General features: G+C 43.8%; 1 protein-coding gene across 5 annotated transcripts in view; it reads left to right on the top strand.

Moving 5' to 3' along the window:
- The window catches only part of LOC140583972 (uncharacterized), a 127,010-nt gene that overhangs the window by 77,260 nt on the left and 23,448 nt on the right, over positions 1 to 26,302 (top strand). The window contains exons 1-3 of one of the 5 annotated variants that reach the window (XM_072707889.1): positions 4,632 to 5,090; positions 5,688 to 6,485; positions 8,130 to 8,927. In XM_072707889.1, coding sequence (XP_072563990.1) covers positions 5,003 to 5,090; positions 5,688 to 6,463 — 864 coding nt within the window. In that variant the 5' untranslated portion in view covers positions 4,632 to 5,002 and the 3' untranslated portion in view covers positions 6,464 to 6,485; positions 8,130 to 8,927. Of the gene's footprint in view, positions 1 to 4,631; positions 5,091 to 5,687; positions 6,486 to 7,186; positions 7,533 to 8,129; positions 8,928 to 26,302 lie in introns of those variants that run through there. The other 4 variants (XM_072707896.1, XM_072707892.1, XM_072707891.1 and 1 more) reach the window with 4 other exon arrangements.

Here is a 26,302-nt window from a genome sequence, read left to right on the forward strand (position 1 = left end):
ATACTTTGTAAAATGAAAATCTACACTTTTCTTCAACACAAAGCAGAGGTGTAAAGAGTACCTGAAAACCATACTTGAGTAAGAGTACAGATACCTTACTGTATAAATTACTCCATTACAAGTTACAAGTCACCAATTCCAATAAGACTTGAGTAAAAGTCGTAAAGTATCCAATTTTAAAAGAACTTAAGTATTTTACTCGTACTGAATGTAGGCTCAAAGAACACCAAGAAATGTGGAAAACAAGGAACTATTTATTTATGAGGCTTTATTTCCTAATATAGACATTAAATTGAACACCTCAATGTTTCAAAATGGCAGAAGAAGAAAATAGAACAAAAAGTCAGTCTCAGTCAAACTCAAATGTTCAAAAAAAAGGTAAAACAATAAAAAAACTAATAAAAAAACAAATTCAGAGCTGACTTTAATGGTGTCTTAAGGGCAATTCTTAAGGGCAATTCTTAAGGGTATTTCAAGCAAAAATGGAGCACTCCTAGTAATAAAATAATGACTTGAATTACACCATGATAATTATCAATATCGTTTGATATGATCATGATAAAAATATTTTTGCTATATCGCACAGCCTTAATGGATGCTACCACAGTGGCTTTGCTAACTAGCTAATAACTAGTAACCCATAGGAAGCAAGCTGAACAGTCGTTTGAGCAGACAGTAATATCTGATGACGCACAAAGTCTTTAAGTGTCAAGTCCTGTTAACTACATGGAAGCTATATTATCAGCAAGAAGGTCTTTACCTAGTTACCATAGTTTTGGTAGTGAGTCGGCTAGATAGTCAGCTAACTGATGGAAACGTTTAACCAGCAGCAAAACAACCACAAACAACCATGCGGGTCCCACAGTAAAATCTTTGTGCAGTAATTGACAGTCAATAGTGTGTCTAGCAGAAACATTAACAAACAAAATAATAAATAATAGATAGCACTGTTATTACACTGGGATACTAAAGATTTTTAACTTAATGACATAACAGGTACTACAACGATTCCGTTCTGCGAGTTCGCTTTGGCTTCCGCTTTAAGACGTGTTGGACAAGGGCGTGGCTTTCGCGGTACGAATGGGCCGGGTTGGATGTGGGCGGGGTTGGATGTCCAACCCCGCCCTCCTGCAGGCTGCAGCCAGACATACTTGAAGAAATTAGCCGTGGTAGATAAAGATCCTGACTTGTCGCACGCAATCACAATGTAGCGAGTAACGGTAAGCGTCCGTTCAAATGTAGTGGAGTAAAGAGTACATATATTCAGTCACAAATGTAGTGGAGTAGAGAGTAAAAGTTGCTTATATTTTTGATACTCAGTACAAGTACAAAGTAGCCAAAAAAATACTTAAGTACAGTAACGAAGTCCATTTACTCAAGTACTTTACACCACTGCATAACTGACTGAAATTCATGATTAATGCCTTTATTTTACGGCTTATCTGGAGTCGTTTTCAGCACGATGTCACACATAGATTAATTGACTATGCAATGCAGCGATTTTTATTTATTGACATTTACCAAAGAGTTTTTGCAGACTAGCTGCATGTTATACCGCCATTGAAAAGGTACCATGCTACCGCATTTTTGAAAGCTGTTGTGTATTACATTTCATTAGTACAGGTGTTTTGACATTATAGCATACCTATCAGAATAGCACACTCTCAGTTAAAGCGCATGCGTAGAACAGAATTACATGTCCGCTAGCTCATAAATGTAGCATATTGCTGCAAGAATTTTCGACAGAAAGTAAGCAATTATGCTTTCCGGTTATTACGTGTAGTTACAGTTATAATAATAATTGATACTTTTATTGATCCCTGTGGGGAAATTGTCTTCTTTACACCTCCCTCAATTTGCTCTTTATAAATCAAGCTCTATGTGAAAGACAGTCACCTGTGTGGGCCCCCAGGAAGCTGGGTGTTAAGGGCCTTGCTAAAGGACGTGCTGAGGTTGGGTTTGGACCGGTGACCTTCTGATTACAGGCACAAGGACTTAGCCCATGTACTGAGCCACACCCCCCCCCCCAGTTGTGTATTAGTAGCATTTATGATGTTTCTCTAATGTGAGCTAGTACATAACCCAGCTAGTACCAACCGTTGCAACAATACTCTAGTTTTCTGTCATACTCATTGTTTTATTTTCTTGCATTGTCCATTTTTGTTCATAGTCTTTAATATTCCAAATAACGACAATTTCAGATAACTACTGGAACAATGAGTTCTGGAGGGGAGCAAGCTCCGTTACATGCTATAGATATGTTGATCTGATACCTTTCCGTATCAGATTGTTACCACTGTTAAAAACCACAGGTATTTTATTCTGATTGTATGTATTTCCTTATTAGGACACATTAGTTACTCCTGTTAAAAAATCCGTTTATTCTGACATTGTAAATTTCCTGAAGAGTTTACCCTCTTTAAAATGATGGAGTTCCACTTGTGCCAAAAATATGCTGATATGCATATGAGCTTTCCGTTTCTGCCAAAAATATGTAAACAGCACACAATCCATGTCGGCTGAGCATGTGACAAAGCATTTGTCTGTGACGACTCTATTTTGTCAATGAGTTTGTCTGTGGAGCCCCTGAAGGAACCAAAAGGTGTCTGCTAATTAGATACCCAGGAATAAACTGTGTGGCCCCTGCCCAAGCATTGCTGCCCAAACAGCAGTCTCCTCCTTATGCCGCCGAGGGAGGAGTAGCAACTGGTTCCCCTGCCCCTTCCCCTCTCCCCCCTGCAGATGAGGATCATAACCATTCAGCGCCCGACTCCACCTCCTTATCAGTGACGACGTGCCGCGGTCAAAAACTCAGGCAGTAGGACGAGGCAGAAAAAATTCTTGCCCCTATGTTGTTATTTACAAATCCTCAAGAGGGAGATAACTTTGGTCATCTGACACTGTAGATGAAGGAGTTGAAGGACATTGTCAGTGACCTGCTGGATCCCAGGCAGAACAGACCTCGCTATGTGGCAGCCCTTCTGATACAGGTCGCCCCGCACATGGACTGGATGATGATGCATCAGTTTAAGCAGGAGCCTAGTAAATCCTGCGAGTGCTACACCGAACGACTGATGGCAGCTTTCTCCAACTACAGTGGGATGGACCGCCCAGCGAACCAAGAGTGTATGTGATGTAAAATACACTAAGAGAGCTCAGTTCCTTTAAAGAGAGGTACTTATAATACTCTGTATTAGTTTTCGTGAGCTGTCCTCTTAAAAAGTACAACACCAGTACTCCATATTCAAATTGTCCCATGAAAAACTACAACCTCCAAACATCAAACTACATGCTTCTATGTCACCTACACTTCAGACTTCATCCTCAAAATCAAAGCAGTATTAACACAAGCAACATCCATCACTTAAAGCCAATATAAGTCTGCTACGACTGGACTTATATCTAAGCAAAACAAACATTTTATGTTCAAGTTTTCTTAAAACTACTGAAACAAATAAATGGCTGCCCTACAGTTCCGCTGTTTTGTTTGTCACCCTGAATTATGTCCTTCATAGTGTGGAAAAAACCGAAGGCTGAGGAATGTTACGTAACACAGCTAGAATGCAATATCTCTCTCTGGTGTAATTCACTGTGTGGTCTTAAGTGTGGTGTCTTCTTCATAACACTCCCTAACTCTTGTATTCATGACCATGAGATAGGGTGGGCTGCTTTTCTTCCTTGCTTTGGCTAGTATTCCTCCCTTTCCTCCCCAGCCTTGGTTGGTGGTTCAGGCAGCATCACCTTGTTTTAGTAGACCCAGGTGCCATACATTTTGAAAGTAGGCTCAAGTGCACAAAATGTTCTAGCAGAAGTCTTAGACAAACTCTGAATTACAAAGTAATCTGACTCCTTCTGAAGCTGTGAGAAATTGTTCATCTATATTTGCTGCATTGTCACTTGTTGATCTGCGTGTGCCCTGCTCCAGCAGTAAAGGGGAGATCGCGTGCAGAGCTGGTTTTCTGTAGGTCTGAGTAAAAATAAAATATCCTCTTCATACAGGAACCAAGTCTATGGCTGGAAATTTCTGCAACAGAGCCATTTAGTTATTTCTAGAAAAACATATAGAGCCAATGAAGGAACCTGATGTCATAGTAACACAGGTCACTGTCCGTGGTGCTGAATTCTCTACTAGATGGGCTTGTGCTGAATGAATAGGACAGCTGGCCAACGTGTCTGTGTGCTTCCACTGACTGGCACCGTGACAACGAGGGGGAAAAATTCATACAGTAAATTAGTTAACAATAATTAGTAATCACGTATAGTTCTCATTTATCATGATGTAAAATTCAAAAACCATTTCTGACTATTAATCTGCACATTTTAATAATTTAATTAATATTACCTAATTTGTTTATCATTTTCTGCAATCACTGTGCGTTAAAGCAAGTTTTAAAACTAGCTGTGAAATTGTTGATGCTGTTGTTGATCTGAATGTTGCTGACGGAGCCTTAGGATACGTCTTCATACAGATGAGTGAGGGGATGGATGCACTATTCTATGGAGGCCTCTGAAGAGAAAAAATGATCCCAATTTTATATTGAGAGGGATGGTTAATTCCATTTTAATGCAGACTGCGTTAAAAGTCCCTGTTCTGCCGTTGATCTTTTGCATGCATGCTATCATGTATTAGTTTACTCTGTATTTTGATCACGTCAAACTAAAGAATTTTTGGTCGTATTTTTGTTCCTAATTTTGAAGTAATTGTAAAATAAAAATGTTGTTCTTTTCCGCCGCCATGCTTCGTCTTACTTGTGAAGGTTATGCTTGCATTGAACTTGCTTTGTAGACAGTAAGATCCTGCCGGCATTAATTCTCCACTGTGTGGTAATTTTGAGAAATTGCGCACGTTTCTTATCCCGTCAGAATCGGTAAAACTAACGCCATGCGAATGTGTCTTAGCGCAGAGTTTAGAATATTTACGGTTTCCGGTCAATGAAGGCAGTTTGAAATAAAACAAAAACGTTTAAACTTTCTGGATGCGCAAACTCTCGCTCTTGGCAAGATGGTGCAGATAGTTGAGATAAAGGACTGTTATTCGATGAGAATTCGAATCCATCACTCCTTAAACGTGGAGAACATGGATCCAGAAGGTATTAATGATTATAATGATTAAATGATAATAAAGTTGTAGCTCCTGGTATGTGACAAACGAAATGAACGGCCAAGTCTGCATTGGCCTAATGCTTGTTAGTTTTGAGGTAAAGCTGATAAGTAACACATTTGGTTTTCGAGGTAAAATAACCGACCGGTTGAATAATTCAACTTTTATCTACAGAAATGAATGTATTTAGAACTGCAAACGGATACATTGGAAGCGGAGTTTTAAAATGAGAAAATGTAACGATGTGATAGGAAATGCCGTTCGTTATACTCCCCTTCTGTCTCCCATTCTTGCTCATCTTGTTTAAATAATAAGAAAATGAAAAGCAAGATCACTGTTAGTGACAAAAGTGCAGGACTAAATGTGTTTCATTTAATATTTATTCATTTGGATATGTGTGAGAGTAAGCGTATGCATGGATGTTGTCTTCTGGTTTAGCTTTCTTAGCTTTATCAGTAATTCACATTATTTCATTTATCTGACAATCTGAAGCCCATGGACTCATTTTAAACGGATTTTGTAGTAGAGTATTTATCCAGTTATTGTCATGTTCTTATATATCTCTCTGTGTTCCATTTTGTCCCAGTTCATGAGTTTTTGGAGGACAAGTTCATCTCCATTCTGGTCGTGAACTTCGAGAGGAGCCCACTGACCATGGAGAACTTGCAGTCTCTGGCCCTCAGTGTCCCTTCATTTTATTGGCGGCTCACTGGGGAGGAGCTGGATCCCAGCCTATTGCACGTAGCACCTGCACGACTGCAAGTGGTACATCATGGTACAGAGACTGGTGTCCAGCATGGGGATGGAGAATCACCAGCTGAGGAGGATGACCATTACGGACAGGAGCTGCCATCACCCAGCTCTAGAAGGGAGGCTTCCCCTGCAGCTCCAGCATCCACGACTGAGGATGCTAATGGGCTTCCTGAGGCTCTCCCCTTGGCCTGGGGTGAAGATGAGCCCTCATCTCCATCCTTATCTGTGCCTTCTGACACTCAACCTGGAAGTCAGATTGAGCCAGAACATGCTGAGCCCTCCAGCTCCACCTTCTGGATCCCTGTGGGCCCTAACAGCACGTGGCAGCAGCTTGAGATCGAAGGCCGCAACTACCTGCGGAAGCTGGATGAGCTCAGCATCTCCGATGGACTCTGGAGCATTACGGACTACGGTGATGATCACACCGTGGTCATGTCCGTGCATGTCTCCGTGCATGTGAGCAGTTCTCTGCGAACATGGGGCGTGAGGCAGGAGGAGAGGCCTCCTCAGAGGCCCGCTGGCACCAGACAGAGGAAGCGCAAGGCCGAGCCCGACGACACCAGCGGCTCAAGTTCTCCTCCACCGCACAAGAGGCCCATGCGCTTCTGACTTGATTCCATGTTTTTACGCTGTAAGTTACATTTTTATTTCAACATAATTAGAAGATCCCGCAGGAAAATATTAGTCAGTTACTTAATAAATGACCAAAAAGTAGTTGAATAGGACAGCTGGCCAACGTGTCTGTGTGCTTCCACTGACTGGCACCCTGACATATAATGATTTTTAACAACGAGGGGGAAAAATTCATACAGTAAATTAGTTAACAATAATTAGTAATCACCTATAGTTCTCATTTATCATAATGTAAAATTGAAAAACCTTTTCTGACTATTAATCTGCACAATTTAATAATTTAATTAATAGTACCTAATTTGTTTATCATTTTCTGCAATCACTGTGCGTTTAAGCAAGTTTTAAAACTAGCTGTGAAATTGTTGATGCTGTTGTTGATCTGAATGTTGCTGACAGAGCCTTAGGATACGTCTCTATACACATGAGTGAGGGGATGGATGCACTATTCTATGGAGGCCTCTGAAGAGAAAAAAATTATCCCAATTTTATATTGAGAGGGATGGTTAATTCCTTTTTAATGCAGACAACGTTAAAAGTCCCTGTTCTGCCGTTGATCTTTTGCATGCATGCTATCATGTATTAGTTTACTTTGTATTTTGATCACATGTCAAACTAAAGAATTTTTGGTTGTATTTTTGTTCCTAATTTTGAAGTAATTGTAAAATAAAAATGTTGTTCTTTTCCGCCGCCATGCTTCGTCTTACTTGTGAAGGTTATGCTTGCATTGAACTTGCTTTGTAGACAGTAAGATCCTGCCGGCATTAATTCTCCACTGTGTGGTAATTTTGAGAAATTGCGCACGTTTCTTATCCCGTCAGAATCGGTAAAACTAACGCCATGCGAATGTGTCTTAGCGCAGTGTTTAAAATATTTACGGTTTCCGGTCAATGAAGGCAGTTTGAAATAAAACAAAAACGGTTAAACTTTCTGGATGCGCAAACTCTCGCTCTTGGCAAAATGGTGCAGATAGTTGAGATAAAGGACTGTTACTCGATGAGATTTCGAATCCATCACTCCTTAAACGTGGAGAACATGGATCCAGAAGGTAATAATGATTATAGTGATTAAATGATAATAAAGTTGTAGCTCCCGGTATGTGACAGACGAAATGAACGGCCAAGTCTGCATTGGCCTAATGCTTGTTAGTTTTGAGGTAAAGCTGATAAGTAACACCTTTGGTTTTCGAGGTAAAATAACCGACCTGTTGAATAATTCAACTTTTATCTACAGAAACAAATGTATTTTGAACTGCAAACGGATACATTGGAAGCAGAGTTTTAAAATGAGAAAATGTAACGATGTGATAGGAAATGCCGTTCGTTATACTCCCCTTCTGTCTCCCATTCTTGCTCATCTTGTTTAAATAATAAGAAAATGAAAAGCAAGATCACTGTTAGTGACAAAAGTGCAGGACTAAATGTGTTTCATTTAATATTTATTCATTTGGATATGTGTGAGAGTAAGCGTATGCATGGATGTTGTCTTCTGGTTTAGCTTTCTTAGCTTTATCGGTAATTCACATTATTTCATTTATCTGACAATCTGAAGCCCATGGACTCATTTTAAACTGATTTTGTAGTAGAGTATTTATCCAGTTATTGTCATGTTCTTATATATCTCTCTGTGTTCCATTTTGTCCCAGTTCATGAGTTTGTGGAGGACAAGTTCATCTCCATTCTGGTCGTGAACTTCGAGAGGAGCCCACTGACCATGGAGAACTTGCAGTCTCTGGCCCTCAGTGTCCCTTCATTTTATTGGCGGCTCACTGGGGAGGAGTTGGATCCCAGCCTATTGCACGTAGCAACTGCACGGCTGCAAGTGGTACATCATGGTACAAAGACTGGTGTCCAGCATGGGGATGGAGAATCACCAGCTGAGGAGGATGACCATTACGGACAGGAGCTGCCATCACCCAGCTCTAGAAGGGAGGCTTCCCCTGCAGCTCCAGCATCCACGACTGAGGATGCTAATGGTCTTCCTGAGGCTCTCCCCTTGGCCTGGGGTGAAGATGAGCCCTCATCTCCATCCTTATCTGTGGCTTCTGACACTCAACCTGGAAGTCAGATTGAGCCAGAACAGGCTGAGCCCTCCAGCTCCACCTTCTGGATCCCTGTGGGCCCTAACAGCACGTGGCAGCAGCTTGAGATCGAAGGCCGCAACTACCTGCGGAAGCTGGATGAGCTCAGCATCCCCGAGGGACTCTGGGGCATTACGGACTACGGTGATGACCACACCGTGGTCATGTCCGTGCATGTCTCCATGCTTGTGAGCAGTTCTCTGCGAACATGGGGCGTGAGGCAGGAGGAGAGGCCTCCTCAGAGGCCCGCTGGCACCAGTCAGAGGAAGCGCAAGGCCGAGCCCGACGACACCAGCGGCTCAAGTTCTCCTCCACCGCACAAGAGGCCCATGCGCTTCTGACTGGATTCCATGTTTTTACGCTGTAAGTTACATTTTTATTTCAACATAATTAGAAGATCCCGCAGGAAAATATTAGTCAGTTACTTAATAAATGACCAAAAAGTAGTTGAATAGGACAGCTGGCCAACGTGTCTGTGTGCTTCCACTGACTGGCACCCTGACATATAATGATTTTTAACAACGAGGGGGAAAAATTCATACAGTAAATTAGTTAACAATAATTAGTAATCAAGTATAGTTCTCATTTATCATAATGTAAAATTCAATAACCTTTTCTGACTATTAATCTGCACAATTTAATAATTTAATTAATATTACCTAATTTGTTTATCATTTTCTGCAATCACTGTGCGTTTAAGCAAGTTTTAAAACTAGCTGTGAAATTGTTGATGCTGTTGTTGATCTGAATGTTGCTGACAGAGCCTTAGGATACGTCTCCATACACATGAGTGAGGGGATGGATGCACTATTCTATGGAGGCCTCTGAAGAGAAATAAATTATCCCAATTTTATATTGAGAGGGATGGTTAATTCCTTTTTAATGCAGACAACGTTAAAAGTCCCTGTTCTGCCGTTGATCTTTTGCATGCATGCTATCATGTATTAGTTTACTCTGTATTTTGATCACATGTCAAACTAAAGAATTTTTGGTCGTATTTTTGTTCCTAATTTTGAAGTAATTGTAAAATAAAAATGTTGTTCTTTTCCGCCGCCATGCTACGTCTTACTTGTGAAGGTTATACTTGCATTGAACTTGCTTTGTAGACAGTAAGATCTTGCCGGCATTAATTCTCCACTGTGTGGTAATTTTGAGAAATTGCGCACGTTTCTTATCCCGTCAGAATCGGTAAAACTAACGCCATGCGAATGTGTCTTAGCGCAGAGTTTAAAATATTTACGGTTTCCGGTCAATGAAGGCAGTTTGAAATAAAACAAAAACGGTTAAACTTTCTGGATGCGCAAACTCTCGCTCTTGGCAAAATGGTGCAGATAGTTGAGATAAAGGACTGTTACTCGATGAGATTTCGAATCCATCACTATACTGTATATGTCAGGGTGCCAGTCAGTGGAAGCACACAGACACGTTGGCCAGCTGTCCTATTCAACTACTTTTTGGTCATTTATTAAGTAACTGACTAATATTTTCCTGCGGGATCTTCTAATTATGTTGAAATAAAAATGTAACTTACAGCGTAAAAACATGGAATCCAGTCAGAAGCGCATGGGCCTCTTGTGCGGTGGAGGAGAACTTGAGCCGCTGGTGTCGTCGGGCTCGGCCTTGCACTTCCTCTGACTGGTGCCAGCGGGCCTCTGAGGAGGCCTCTCCTCCTGCCTCGTGCCCCATGTTCGCAGAGAACTGCTCACATGCACGGAGACATGCACGGACATGACCACGGTGTGATCATCACCGTAGTCCGTAATGCTCCAGAGTCCCTCGGGGATGCTGAGCTCATCCAGCTTCTGCAGGTAGTTGCGGCCTTCGATCTCAAGCTGCTGCCACGTGCTGTTAGGGCCCACAGGGATCCAGAAGGTGGAGCTGGAGGGCTCAGCATGTTCTGGGTTCACTGGGTTCGTTTCGAGGGACGAAAAATCCTTTTTTTCGCCGATTACAGCGGCCAGACGGCTCGAGCTCGCAAGGCTATGTCCCCCGTTCTGAAGAAGGCTCGGGAAGCTGGTGTTCCTGCTTTTCTGTTGTACCCGACTAAAGTTCGCCTTTCTTTTGCGGGTAACCAGTGGTTTTTTACCGACCCAGAAGAAGCTCTTCAGGCAATCGGCGCTTTCACCTCCACCGGGTCCTGGCCAATTTAATATGCTTATTCGGTCTGCTTTGTTGTTTGCCTGTTATTATATTGCTGTCACACTGTGCGTGTGGAGTATATAAATCGGGTGCTTTTCTGTTAACGATTTTGTGTCTGTTCTATAGTTGATTTTGCTTTGTAGTTTACGCCGGGGGTGGCCGGCGGGCTTGAGTATTCACGCATGCCTTATCCCCTGCATGTCACGCGCTGGCTTTTGGCCCCGCGCTGTTCTGGGGGGATGGGGGCGAGGGGGGTGTTTTGTGGTTGTTTTGCCTTGGGGTTCGCGCCCTTCGGCTCATTGGATGATGGTGTTCTGTCTTATGGGGTGTTAGGGGTTTGTATTACTGGAGCTTATTTGTTTATGGGTTTTCACTAATTCCTTCTCTAACGATGTGCTACTCTATTGACGTCTCCCTCTTTGTCTCTCTCTCTCCAGTATTGTGCTGTGGATCTATGTCTTTTATAGCTGCTGATGGCTAACTTAGTTATGGCTACCTGGAACGTGAGGACGCTTTCGACCCCTCAGAAGCGCTCTAGTGTCACAGACATTTTGTTTAGAAATAGGGTGGACATTGCTTTTTTGCAGGAGACACATTTGGAGTGCATTGGTGCATTTGGACCAAGCGCATGAGGCTCGTATCGCCAGGGTGCGGGCCGAACGCAATGGTTTACTTTTGCGTAAGGCTGAATTTCTTGTACATCGCACTAGGACACGGTATTACGCTAGTGGAGCTAAGCCTGGTAAGTTGTTGGCGCTTAGGCTCCGCCAGTGTGACACTTTTCAAGTGTAAAATTCAAGGATGGAGCTGTAACCACCAACCCTTCTGAAATTAATGACCGTTTTCTTGATTTCTATAAGGATCTCGACTTATCCGACAGCCCTCCATCTCAGACAGCCCTGGACTCGCCTTTTTCCCTGGCTTCTCTCCCTATACTTGCTCAGCAGGATGCCTTACTACTGGAAGCCCCCATTACATTTTGTGAGCTCACTGAGGCCCTTAAGTCATTTTCTAAGAATAAAGCTCCTGGGATGGATGGTATTCAAGCTGAGGTGCTGCTCACCTTCTGGGCACAGTTAGCCTCCCCTCTGTTTCGTATGCTGTCCTCCGCCATACGCTCCTCTCAGCTCCACCCCGCTTTAAATTCTGTGATAATCTCTTTGCTTTTAAAACAGGGCAAAGACTCTGCTGATTGTTCCAGCTACCGTCCCCTATCTTTAATGAACTCTGATGTTAAGCTATTGGCTAAGGTGTTGGCTCGCCGCCTTCAGTTAATGATAGCTAAGATTGTACATCCCGATCAGACTGGTTTTATTTCAGCTCGCTACGCAGCCGACAATATGCGTCGTCTTCTGCATATTGTTAAAAATGATTATTCTTCCTCTCCTCCCACTGCTCTTTTCTCATTGGATGCCGAGAAGGCCTTTGACAGGCTTAATTGGAGTTTCCTCTGGGAAATTTTTTTTTTGCCCCGCTTAAATTTCTTAAGTGCTATGCTTCCTTTGCCGCCCCCTTCCCACTTTTTGAAAGATGTCCGGTCGACAGTAACGTCCTTTCTCTGGAATGCCCGCAAGCCTCGCATAAGGTACTCCTTTCTTACTCTTTCTAGAGATGATGGGGGTCTCGCTCTACCGGAATATGAATGGTACCACTGGTCCTTTGTTCTCCGTTCGGTCTGGCACTGGCTTCAGCCTCCCCCATCACCGCCTTCCTGGTTTCCAATAGAGGAGAATCTGGCGCGTCCGCATCAGCTGCAACATCTCCCTTTTCTCTCCCTGAAAGCTAAGGCAGCTAAACCTGTGCTAGGCTCAATTGTGTCTTATGCTGTGCAGATTTTCCATCGGGTCGAGAAGCGCACTGGCTCTGTCCCTGTCTGGCACTCAAATACACCAGTATTTCTTAATAGAGCGCTTAACATTGGTGGTCAGCCCATCACAAACTCCCGGTGGATCTCGTCCGGAATCCGTGTTTTGGGTGATCTATTTGATGACTCTGGCCTCCTCACGTTCCAGGCTCTCAGCTCTAAATTTCCTATCCCTCCTTCTTCCTTCTTTTTCTTTCTACAACTGCGATCTGTCTTCAGAACATGTGGGATTTCCTTCTCTGCTCCTTTGCCTATTCACCCCTTTTGCAAATTTGTGGCTTCCCTGTCCAAATCTAATAGACCAGTCTCCACGCTGGACATGTTTTTGCGTAATGCTGGTCAGGTTATTCCACCTGTTGCCCGTAAATGGGGTGATATCTCTTCTCCTTCTCCATTGTGCTGGCGCACCATTTTTAAAAATATTAAGCGGGCTTCTAGAAATCCCAATCACCAGCACGTTCAGTTTAGTTTTGTGCACAGGATGTACTGTACTCCACGATTGCGCTTCGCTATGGCTCTCGATCCTGATACCCTTTGTAAATTGTGCCCACTTAGAGCCCTTGGTATGTTCTGGGAATGTCCACCTGTGGCCGCTCTTTGGTATGCGGTCTCCTCCTTTCTTTCTGATCTGCTGGATGTGACTGTCCCTTGTTCTCCTCAATCTCTGTTACTCTTAGATTTCTCTCTCCTTTCTTTTTCCCCTTCTCAGCAACAGACGATTTCTTTATCCTCTGTCGCTGCAAAGCTTCTGTTGGTCTCAAGGTGGAAAGACCCGAGTCGTTGCACTTTCATAGTCTGGAGGGCTTCCCTTTACAATCTGATCATGTTGGAGCTGTCTGCTGCTTGAATAAATGGTGCCTCAGACGTTACTATCAACAATTGGGAGCGTAATGCTTCACTTGTACTACAGTACATTGAGGAGAGCACATCACCTATTGTGTCTGGTTAATTTCTTATGTTCTTATGTTCTGGTACGGTTATGTAGATATGCTATATGGCAATATATTTGGTGTGTGTGTTGTGTATCTATGTGGATGTCTGGGGGTGTGCATGCATTTGCATTTATAGGTGTATGTGTTTTATTTATTATTGCTGTATGTATATTACTGTGTATGTATATAGATGTATATTCTTTTGTTTCCTTTAATGTCTTGCTCCGGTGGGGGGGGGGGGGGGGGGATTTGGTTCTGGTGTTTTTTTTTGTTTTGTATGTTGAACAGTTTTTGATGTGTCACTTTTTTGTGCATTGTAGTAAAACCCAATAAAAAATTGGTTGCAAAAAAAAAAACCAGAATGATCATTTAAAAAAAACAAAACCTTTATGAGGTTGTGCAAAGAGGGGTACGACTTTCATCACGTTTGCACTTCTCTACATCATTTTTGGCCAATTTTTTGAGTCTTAATGGCGGTGTCATCTGAGAACTTCTTTTTATAAAATGCATATTATGTTTAAAAAAATTCCAGCTTTACGGTTTCAGGACAGAACAGCCACTCTGTTATGATGAACATTACGGTATTTTGAGTGTTATTAGTTGTGGCGCCCCTTACTGTACACTGACTACGCCACCCCTTGCGATTCACTACCTACTGAGTGTGCCAGAGCAAGGGAACAATGCTCTAATAAGAAGTACAGATGCAGGTTTTACAGAAATATAAAAGTACAACCTTTAACAACAAATATTCTTGATTGGTCACCAATTAAATAGGTCACTACCTTGATGTTGGGGAAGGGACAGTAAACAGACAAAAAGGGGAAGATGAAAAAAGAAAACAAATCACCAAGACATTGGGACAGAGGCCTATTGAACCAAGGGCGGGTAGACACACTGGTGGGAAGCTAGGGTTTCTATACCACACGTGACTGTGCAAACCCACTTATCCTAATATACACTTCAATCCAATACCCTGCAACCCTCACAGTACTCAGGTACCTTAAGTGACCATTGAAAGTCTTGCAGTTCAGGACTCGGTAGGACCACAGCAGGGGCTGACCCTGACACACACTGAATAAAGCAACACTTAACTCCCAATTGGGTAGTATACAAAACAGTTTAAAACAGCCGGGGCAAACAATACATGCAACAGGTTACCCCAGACTGCAGTGTAATGTTCTGAAACAAACAATACAACATGGACACGGTAAAAATGCAAACAGGCCAATCATAATATCCTGACATGACAAAGACATGTACAGGATTAACAACACATACCTGTCCCAGTATTAGCAGGATACGCCAGAAGTTAAGCTTGGAGATACATCAGTCCCAGCATGGTCATAGCTACCAGCGTCCACGCTGATTACACGCCAACTCGGAAGTCTTAAGTAGTTCTAACAGCGCCTGCTGTTAAAACCGGAAACGGGTGGAGTCATATTTTCATCTTCATGACTCCCGCCGACTGTGGCAAGGAATATATACAATCACGGACTATAAGAATAAACACGCCGTTGCGTTGAGCACTTACGCTGTGTTCGCCGACGAGCTGAACGCGTTCTTCGCACGGTTTGAGATAAACAGCTCTCACCGCGGAGACAACAACAGTCTGATCTCGGTGAGCGAGGACAGCAGCGCGGCTCTGGTTAGCCTGGCAGAGCGCGATGTGCGCCGGGCTCTGAAGCAGGTGAGCATCAGAAAAGCAGCGGGACCAGACGGGATTTCAGTCCTGCGATGCTGCGCTGATCAGCTGACTGGTGTTTTCACTAAGATCTTCAATGAGTCCCTAGCTCTGTCTATTGTGCCAACGTGTTTTAAACGGTCCACCACAGTTCCCGTTCCGAAGCACAACAAGCCCTCCAGCCTGAATGACTACCGCCCGGTAGCCCTAACATCTCTGGCCATGAAGGTGTTTGAAAGGCTGGTAAAGAACTTAATCTGTTCATCCATCCCAAATTCCATAGACCCATTACAGTTCGCCTACCGCCCAAACAGATCCACTGAGGCGTTACCTGCAAGATCGCTATTTTTCTTTATGCTGCAATTGTTTTCATTATTACTTTGTTTAACTTGACACATCACATCTTTAAATTCTCATCCTTGCATTAGAATATAGACCAGTTAATACTGATGGTATCTCATCCTGTGTCATATGTTTTAAAATGACTACACACTGAATATTGAACTGAAGCTTGACATAAAAAAATTAAATCGCAAATCAAATCGTAATCGCAATTTCTGTCAGAAAAATGGCGATTCGATATTTTCCCCAAATCGTGCAGCCCTAGTTGGCACCACGTCCTGGGTTATTCCCTGCTTTGTGCCCATAGCTTTCAGGATAGTCTCCAGACCCCCTGTGACCCTGCACAGGAAGTTGACCATCCCCGGCCAGCCCCCAGAGTTCTGTGGAAGTTAAAAACACTTTAGTCAAACAACAGACTAACCAAATCTCAGGCTGGAGTAAGCTTCAAAAAAGGAGCTGGTCATTACCTGAACAGAAGGGGAACATAAGAAGGAGACTAGAGCTCAGCTGACAACATATATCTCTCCCGTTCCTTGCTGATGATGGGAGGTCACTGAGACGAGGTGAGACAAGTAAATAGAAAGTCAGCTGGCTCCTGCTGACACCCAACAGTGTGACACAAAACGGGTGGCATTGCCGAAGACCTCACAGCTAAATATGGAAAGAGGAGAAATATTTTTAAAATGTAAATAAAATGTGGAGCACCTATAATAAAAGCACAGCTATTAGGTGCTAATGATCCAGTTCACACTCAAGATGCCTAAGTTTGATCAGGTCAATCCTGCTACAATGATGTAACATGGACAGGCAGGCGTAATGTACTCACTGTCTGCAGTATGAACAACATGGTCCCACACAGACAGGTGACCCCATAGAAGCGCCTCTCCAGGTTAACAAATACCTTCACTCAGATACTTATGCTCAAATGCTGTTCGCTGTCAGACTCTGCAACAAAGTCCTTGCAGCTGACCCCACACACATAGACTAACAAACACACACATCCAATACACCATGGTAGTTTCTATGTGCAATATTAGTTCTTGTCAATCCCTGTCACTCCATTGCGTGCCTGTCCATATAGATATATCCAGTGTTGTACATATATTTATATATCCACTCTGTACATATATTTATATATCCACTCTGTACATAATATACATACACTCTATTTATACATACATATATTTATCTGTTTACATATACACACATATATATATAAATATTTTTCAATATACTCATCCAAATTTATGTTCCCAGATTGTTTGTATAGTGCACTTTTTATACTGTACTGTTGGTACAGTTTTTATTCTATTATTTTTAATTTTGCTACTCTTGTCTTGCACTGTCCACTTTTCTGCCGTGACGATGCAATTTTCCACTTGTGGGACTAATAAAGACAAATTTGCTGCGATCTCTGACATTTGGACATGCTTCACTAAGAACTGTGCTGAGAGTTTCACTCCAGGAGAACACATGACCATAGATGAACGGCTGTTCCCTACCAAGGTTCCTTGTCCATTCAAGCAGTATATCGTATCCAAGCCGGACAAATTTGGGATCAAGTTCTGGATGGCCGCAGATTTGGAGACCGAATATGTCTGCAATGCATCCCCTTACTTCGGAAAGGACCCCAGTCGTCAGAAGTGGGAGAGGCTGGCAGAGAACGTGGTCATGAATCTGATGGAGCCATTTTTGGATGATGAGAGAAATGTCACAACGGACAATTTCTTCACCTCACTGGCACTGTCACACAGACTGCTTCAGCGCAAAACAACGCTACTGGGCACGGTGAATAAAGTTCGGCATGAACTTCCTCCACTTGCAAAGGACACTGCACAGCGGGAGGAATTCTCCACGTCAGTGCTTTGCAAAGCCTAGCTAAGCTCAAAATAAATAAATCACAGGGCCCTGATGGCATCTTACCTATAGTTTTAAAAGAGATGAGGGATATTATTTGCCGACCTTTAACTTTAATATTCCAGAAATCGTTATCTGCGGGTGTGGTACCTTCTGATTGGAAGCATGCCAACATAACGCCCATATTCAAAAAAGGGGATAGAAGTAATCCAGCAAACTATAGGCCAATCAGTTTAACTAGCATTACTGGAAAAATAATGGAAGCTATAATTCAAGTGAAAATGGTAGATTACCTAGATGCAAATAACATTATAAAGGATAGCCAACATGGATTTAGGAGAGGTAGATCCTGCTTAACGAATCTACTTGAGTTCTTTGAGGAAGCTACAAGTGAAATTGATCACAAAAAGGCCTATGATGTGATTTACTTAGATTTCCAGAAGGCCTTTGATGTTGTCCCCCACAAACGGCTCTTGTTAAAGCTTAAAGCTGCAGGGATTTTAGGAACTGTGGCAGTTTGGATCAAAAACTGGCTAACTGACAGGAAGCAGCGAGTAGTTATTAGAGGCACAATGTCACAGTGGCCCTCCATTCATAGTGGGGTACCGCAGGGTTCAATTTTAGGACCACTATTGTTCCTAATTTACATTAATGATATTGACACAAATACATACAGTAAATTGGTTACATTTGCAGACGACACCAAGGTGGGTGGTGTAGCAGATACTGATCTAGCAGCAGAGAGGCTTCAAAGGGATCTGGATTTAATTAGCGAATGGGCTGATACTTGGCAGATGAAATTTAACACAGATAAATGTAAGGTAATCCATGCGGGGAGCAGAAATATAAAGTACAGATATTTTATGGGTTCCACTGAAATAAAGGTAGCTGATTACGAGAAAGATCTAGGTATGTATGTTGATGCTTCCATGTCCCACTCTCGCCAGTGTGGGGAAGCAATAAAAAAGGCCAATAGAATGTTGGGTTATATCTCTAGGTGTGTGGAGTTTAAGTCAAGGGAGGTGATGTTACACTTATATAATTCCTTGGTAAGACCCCACCTAGAATACTGTGTGCAGGTTTGGTCACCATACCTCAAGAAGGACATTGCTGCTTTAGAAAAGGTGCAACGAAGAGCTACGAGAATGATTCCTGGTCTTAGAGGAATGTCTTATGAGGAGAGGTTAGCGGAACTGAATCTGTTTAGCCTTGAGCAAAGGAGACTAAGGGGGGATATGATTCAGGTCTATAAGATTCTAACGGGTCTGGATGCTGTTCAGCCAAACTACTATTTCAATATTAGTCTAAATACCAGAACTCGTGGCCATAAGTGGAAATTAGCGGGAGAACATTTTAAAACAAATTTGAGGAAGCACTTCTTTACACAGCGTGTAGTTAGAGTATGGAATAGTCTTCCTGCTAGTGTAGTGGAAGCTAAAACCATGGGTTCCTTTAAATCAGAGCTAGATAAGATTTTAACAACTCTGAGCTATTAGTTAAGTTCTCCCCAAACGAGCTTGATGGGCCGAATGGCCTCCTCTCGTTTGTAAATTTCTTATGTTCATATGTGGGCAGTGTGGTGGCACAGCGGTTTCTGCTGCCGCCTCACAGTGAGAAGGTCCTGGGTTTGATCCCCGGGTTGAATGCCCGTTGAGGCTTTCTTTGTGGATCTTGCATGCTCTCCCCGTGTTCGTGTGGGTTAGGGCTAGTTAAGTCTTTGTTCCAAAAGGTCCAGTTGAATTCTGTACATTTTTTGGAAGCTGTGCAGTTGTTACCTAAGGTTATTAAGGTTATTTGTCCCAAGTTGGAGACTAATTTGCTTACTGTATTTTTTCCATTTCAATAGGTAATGTGCTGAAATAATGAAAAAGCAAAATAAACTATCTTGCCACCTGATCTTTTTGTCTTTTTATGTGGTACATATAGATAACTGGTCCTTCCAAAACCAGACAAGGCTTGTTTAGTTATAGCTTAAAAACCTTCAAATTACAGGTTAAATTAAATGTTTTACAGGATATTTAAAATTGACAGTTTTCCATTTTTTTTCACAAAAATATTTAGTGATTTAACAACTTATTTTTACAGATAATCATTCAACCTTGAAAAATGTTATTAAACTTACTTAATGTGATAGAAAACTTACAAAACCTGTTGAAGTATGGCATAAATTTGTATTCCTATCAGTTAAAGTTACTGTATTTTAACAGATTTTAACCATCTTATCTGAAAATATTTTTCACCGTTAACAGGTTTTGTCTGGCAGACTTTTGACTTATTTTACAGATTTTTTTACAGTGTGATAACACAGAGAGTTACCTAGAATAAAAGTCTGGACCTCTCAGTTTGGTGAGTAAAGAAAATCTCTTTTATTCCAGCAATTCCAACAAACGCTCCCGTCACACTCTGGCGCTCGGTACCAAGTACCCCGAGCACACAGAGCAACCAGTTGATAAAGCATAACTCCCAATTCCCTATAAGGACTTCTAAGTCCTGATTGGTCACAAAACACCAACAAATGGAGCTCAAACGTAGAGCAGTGTTCAAAACAATCTCTTCTTGCCTAAAGCCTAAGACATAACAGACCCAATATGCCTCCCCTCCCGGGCCTACCAATGTCCAATTTTTCTTCTACACTCCCCCCTTTTGAACACGCGAGATCCGCGCTGTTCACAAATAATCAGAGTCCACGGTGTAGTAGTCCTCTGGACGAAAGCGCAACGGGCAGAAGTGGGCCGGTGGCGGTTGGATGGAACACGAGTCACCAGCGGTGTTGGTGTTGCTGGTGACATTGATGACGACCGGGGGCTGAGGTCCATAGAGCCAGGCAGGAATGGGAGGATCATCCACGTATGGAAACCAACATTCTTTCCCCACTATAGCACAAACACCACCTTTCTCAGCTAATAGGAGATCCAATGCCTCACGGTTTTGCAGAGCTACCTGCTTCGCTGTGGATAATTCACCTTTAACGGCCTTCACAGTGTCAAGTGTCTGACTGGTCACTTTTTCAACTGCAGTCTGCAGGGCAGCCACCTCTGTCTGAAGGTCTGCTACACCAAGGGATGGAATAAACCCCAAACCATTGCTCAGTTCGACTAAGAGACCGTCTGCTCCGTGAATAGGCACGCAGTCAGCAGAGCAGCCATGACGGACAAAGAGCCGGAGCATGTTTGATTTAGGACTGCCATATCATGATTGGTGTACGGAATCCCGTAGATTCCACACAATTGTGACCCTCTCGGGGGCCAGTCTTGAAGGAACCACCAGGGTCGGACACGCGTCTGCAGTGGACCCGATGGACCCAGGCGTCGATTCCCTCCACTTTCACTGCGTGAGGGGTCACCATCAGGACCTGGTGTGGTCCCCTCCATCTCGGCGTGGTCCATCTCTTCCCTCTCAAGTCACGAACTAACACCCAGTTCCCTGGTTCGAGCGGTGTCACAGCTTGTAATGGGTTACCGTCCGCATTCCTCCAATTGGCACGAACCTGGTCCCAGGCTGCACCTATCGCTCACCGCAGACCTGTGAGATAAGTCAGAAAATCCCCATCCACGGTCTCCAGTGTAACATATCGTGAGGGAGACAAAACACGCATCGGCCTTCCTGCATCGACCCAGGGCAGGCCTGTCGTCTCTGAAATTTTGGCCAATTTCCGTTTCAGCGTTTGATTTGCCCTCTCCACCATCCCTCTAACCTGAGTTCGCCACAGCATGTTTTGGGACTGTGGGGGGAAACCCCATGATGACACGGGGAGACTGGGGCATAAACAGCCACCACACGGTCCTTGACAGAGACAAACCTATTATCAACGGCATGGACTCCAAGACAGCTGAAGGTCCATCTCTGCTGCAGCCTTCTTCCACCTTCACAGCCGTTGTTGTGATCCACCTGCATGCCTGGACACAATCCTCCGCCTGCTCCGCTGTTGAGGTCTTTCTTGAGTCGCGCTTTGTCTGGCACCTCCCCCTCAACCTTACCGCCAAGGGTGACCCTACCAGGAGCGTGGCTCCAGACGGTATCGCTCTCGGGATCTTTGGCACACGCAAGCCTCCCCACCACGACAAGGTGGCGACTCTCCGGAGAAGACACACACAGGCACACAGACAGGTACACCGACAGGCACGCATGCACGCACACAGGCATGCATACAGGTACATACACAGTCAGGGACGCACGCAGACACACACAGACACGCACGCAGACACATACTGGCCGCACAATTGCACACAGGCAGGCACGCACACACACAGGTACGGACACACGCATGTACACAGGCACGCACACACACAGGCCCACACACACGCACAGGCACACAGACAGGGACGCACGCAAGCACACAGGCATACATACAGGCACTTACAGACGCACACATAGGCACGCATGCAGACACATACAGGCACGCACGCACAATTGCACGCAGGCAGGCACACACACACAGGCCCACGCACGCTCACAGGTACGCAGACAGGCAGGCACGCACGCAAGCACACAGGCATGCACAGTTACACTTGCACACACACGCACAGGCACGCATGCCCACAGGTACGCATACAGGCAGGCACGCACGCAGACAGGGATGCACGCACCCAAGCACACAGACATGCACAGTTACACTTGCACACACACACATACACACACACACAGGCATACATACAGGCACACACACACATGCACGAAGGCACGGAGAACACACAGGCACACACGCAGACACACACAGGTACGGACACACGCATGTACACAGGCATGCACAGAACACAGGCAAGCGCGCACACACAGGCCCACACACCCGCACCCAACAATAGATATGACAAGCTTCAGTGAAGGTTCCCATGTCACACACACAGGTTCAGGCTGCCTTGAATTTCATCTAGCAGTCTGAGTACACAAATGCAAATGTGCCAGGGTTCACAGGTAATTGGCATGTTTGCACAACAAAAGGAGGAGGAGAATGGGGCTGAAGGTCTGCGCAGACTTAGGAGGAGCTGTAGGGAGTTCTAGGGGATTTATGCAAATTTGCGCAGGATAGTAGTTCTAGTGCAGGGATTCATAACCCCGGTTGTAAAAGGAGCAAAAATGTGAGCTGCAGCACTTGGTGATGATCCACTTCTCTGTGCCTTCAAACTGGCTCATTTCCACCCCTTGATGGCCATATATTTGACAAGAATTATACATTAATACTTTACAACACTATAGAGAATTAAACTGTGCCTTACTGGCTCTTAAGCTCAGAATCTCTCGATTCACCTTTGGGAACAGACTGGGTCATGTGATTTGACATCTGTCACACACTGGATAACCTGTTACAGTTTTCTTCTACATATCCCATACATGGGGATGGCACAGTGGTGCAGTGGTTAGCCTCTGGGACCATCCATCCATCCATACATCCATTTTCTGAAACCGCTTCTCCTGTTCAGGGCTGCAGGGGCTCCGGAGCAGGACACAAAGCAGGAAACAACCCTGGATGGGGCGCCAACCCATCACAGAGCACACTCACCATTCACTCACACCTACAGGCAATTTGGTAACTTGAGATAGCCTCAGCATGTTTTTGGACTAGGGGCAGAAACTCAAACCCAGGTCCCAGAGATGTGAGGCGACAGTGCTAAGCACTGCAGCACCGTGCCACCCGCCTCTGGGAACATACTGAGGTTAATTGGAGTTACCAAGTTGACCATAGGTGTGAATGGTGCACACAGGTACGCATGTACACAGGCAGGCACTCATGCACACAGGCACGCACGTACGCAGGCATACAGGCATGCATGCACACAGAGACACACAGGCATCATCGGCGATCACTCGCAATCGAGTATGATGGTCCACCTGGGGGGTCCTTATTGTGGATCTTCAGATGGCTGAAGAGGCCAATTCTCAAACCACAAACCTTATCCCAACAGGTGGACGCCTGTGCGTGGCTTCTTTTAATGTGGGGAGACTGGGGCATAAACAGCCACCACACGGTCCTTGACAGAGACAAACCTATTATCAACGGCATGGACTCCAAGACAGCTGAAGGTCCATCTCTGCTGCAGCCTTCTTCCACCTTCACAGCCGTTGTTGTGATCCACCTGCATGCCTGGACACAATCCTCCGCCTGCTCCGCTGTTGAGGTCTTTCTTGAGTCGCGCTTTGTCTGGCACCTCCCCCTCAACCTTACCGCCAAGGGTGACCCTACCAGGAGCGTGGCTCCAGACGGTATCGCTCTCGGGATCTTTGGCACACGCAAGCCTCCCCACCACGACAAGGTGGCGACTCTCCGGAGAAGACACACACAGGCACACAGACAGGTACACCGACAGGCACGCATGCACGCACACAGGCATGCATACAGGTACATACACAGTCAGGGACGCACGCAGACACACACAGACACACACAGGCACGCACGCACAATTGCACGCAGACAGGGACGCACACACGCAAGCACACAGGCATGCACAGTTACACTTGCACACACACACACAGGCATACATACAGGCATGCACACACATGCACAAAGGCACGGACACACACACAGGCACGCACGCAGACACACACAGGCACGCACACATACACAGGCACGCATGCAGACACATACTGGCACGCATGCAGACACATACAGGCACGCACGCACGCACAATTGCACGCAGGCAGGCACGCAATCACAGAGCACATTCACCATTCACTCACACCTACAGGCAAGATAAATTTATAGAAGTCGCGGATAAGCTTAGAAGCAGAACATCCACAGTGGTATTCTCTGGAATACTTCCCGTGCCACGTGCAAGTCAGGAAAAATTAGCTGAGATTAGGGGATTTAATTGCTTGGCTAAAATGGTGGTGTAGGAAAGAGGGGTTCAGGTTTATGGGGCACTGGAAGACCTTCTGGAACAGGTGGGACCTGTTCAAGCCGGACGGGTTGCATCTGAACCATAGGGGAACCAGTGTATTGGGGAGGCGTATGTGCAGAATAGTTGAGGAATGTTTAAACTAGGGACTGGGGGGGCAGGGAGGTCAGTTAAGAATTTATGTGGTGAGAGACGGAAAGCCCAAATAAAAATTAAAAGTAGACACTGTAAAAGGCCTACCATTAGTGGTCTGTATTTGAATGCTAGGAGTATTAGAAACAAAATTAATGACTTAGAGGCTTTAATTTCTTCAGACAATTACGACATTATAGGAATAACTGAAACATGGATGAGTGACAATGATGGTGATGAATATAATATGGATGGTTATACGTTGTTCCGTAGAGACCGGATAGGCAAGAAGGGAGGTGGTGTTGCAGTATACGTAAAAGAAAACTTGCAGGCAAGGGATCTCACTGATAAAAATAAAAATTCAGAAGCTGTATGGATCAAACTTGATGCTAAAGATTCAAATGGCCTAATTGTCGGGGTTTGTTATAGGGCACCTAATGTAGCTGTAGAGGAAAGCAGAATATTATATGATGATATCAGGATTATGAGTAATAAAAATGATGTGGTGGTTATGGGTGATTTTAATTTACCTGGGATACAGTGGGACACAGTCTCTGGCTCTTCTGTAAATGAACTTGAGATGGTGGAATTAGTACAGGATTGTTTTTTTACTCAGTTTGTTAATACTCCTACCAGGGGAGAAGCCCTTCTTGATCTCGTTTTTTGTAATAACCAGGATAGGATTGGAAAATTAGAGGTTTTAGACCCATTGTACGGTAGTGATCATAACATAGTTAAATTCGAGGTTAATTTTAGTGTCCAAAGAGCAAAGTCTAAATTAAAAGTATACAATGTTAGGAAGGCTAACTTTAATGGTATGAGACGGAAATTAGAAACTGTAAACTGGACAGAGTTAAATAGCAAAACAGTAGAAGAGGCATGGGAATTTTTCAAAAGCACATTGTTGCAAGTGCAAGAGGACTTCATACCTGTTTCCAGCAAAACTAAATCTAGGAAACGGCAACCAAGGTGGTTTACTAAGGAAATTAAGAATAAAGTCAGGAGGAAAAGGGCTCTGTTCCACAACTGGAAAATAACTAATGATTTCAAAATCAAGCAGGAGTATCTAAGTCTACAGGCAGAGTTAAAAAATGACATTAGGCTATCAAAGAGGGATGTAGAAAGAAAAATTGCATTAGAGGCTAAGCATGACAGTAAAGGTTTCTTCCAATATTTTAACTCCAAGAGAGCACTAAAAGCTGAAATCACTAATTTACAGGATAGTAAGGGCCTTATAATTGATAACGAAATTGATATGGTAAATGAGTTTAATGATTATTTTTCAAGGGTGTTCACAATAGAGAACACAAGTAACTTACCACCAATTAATACGAATACAGCATCGTCTATGACCAATATATGTATAACTGAGGTTGATGTGATACTAAGCCTAGCTAAACTCAAAATAAATAAATCACAGGGGCCTGATGGCATCTTACCTTTAGTCTTGAAAGAGATGAGGGATATTATTAGCCAACCTTTGACTTTAATATTCCAGAAATCGTTATCTGCGGGTGTGGTACCATCAGATTGGAAGCATGCTAATATAACACCCATATTCAAAAAAGGGGATAGAAGTAATCCGGCAAACTATAGGCCAATCAGTTTAACTAGCATTACTGGAAAAATAATGGAAGCTATAATTCAAGTGAAAATGGTAGATTACCTAGATGCAAATAACATTATAAAGGATAGCCAAAATGGATTTAGGAGAGGTAGATCCTGCTTAACGAATCTGCTTGAGTTCTTTGAGGAAGCTACAAGTGAAATTGATCACAAAAAGGCCTATGATGTGATTTACTTAGATTTCCAGAAAGCCTTTGATGTTGTCCCCCACAAACGGCTCTTGTTAAAGCTTAAAGCTGCAGGAATTTTAGGAACTGTGGCAGCTTGGATCAAAAACTGGCTAACTGATAGGAAGCAGCGAGTAGTTATTAGAGGCACTATGTCACAGTGGGCCT

The sequence above is a fragment of the Paramormyrops kingsleyae genome, unplaced genomic scaffold (assembly GCF_048594095.1).
Source record: "Paramormyrops kingsleyae isolate MSU_618 unplaced genomic scaffold, PKINGS_0.4 ups27, whole genome shotgun sequence".
NCBI classification, from domain to species: Eukaryota; Metazoa; Chordata; class Actinopteri; order Osteoglossiformes; family Mormyridae; genus Paramormyrops; species Paramormyrops kingsleyae.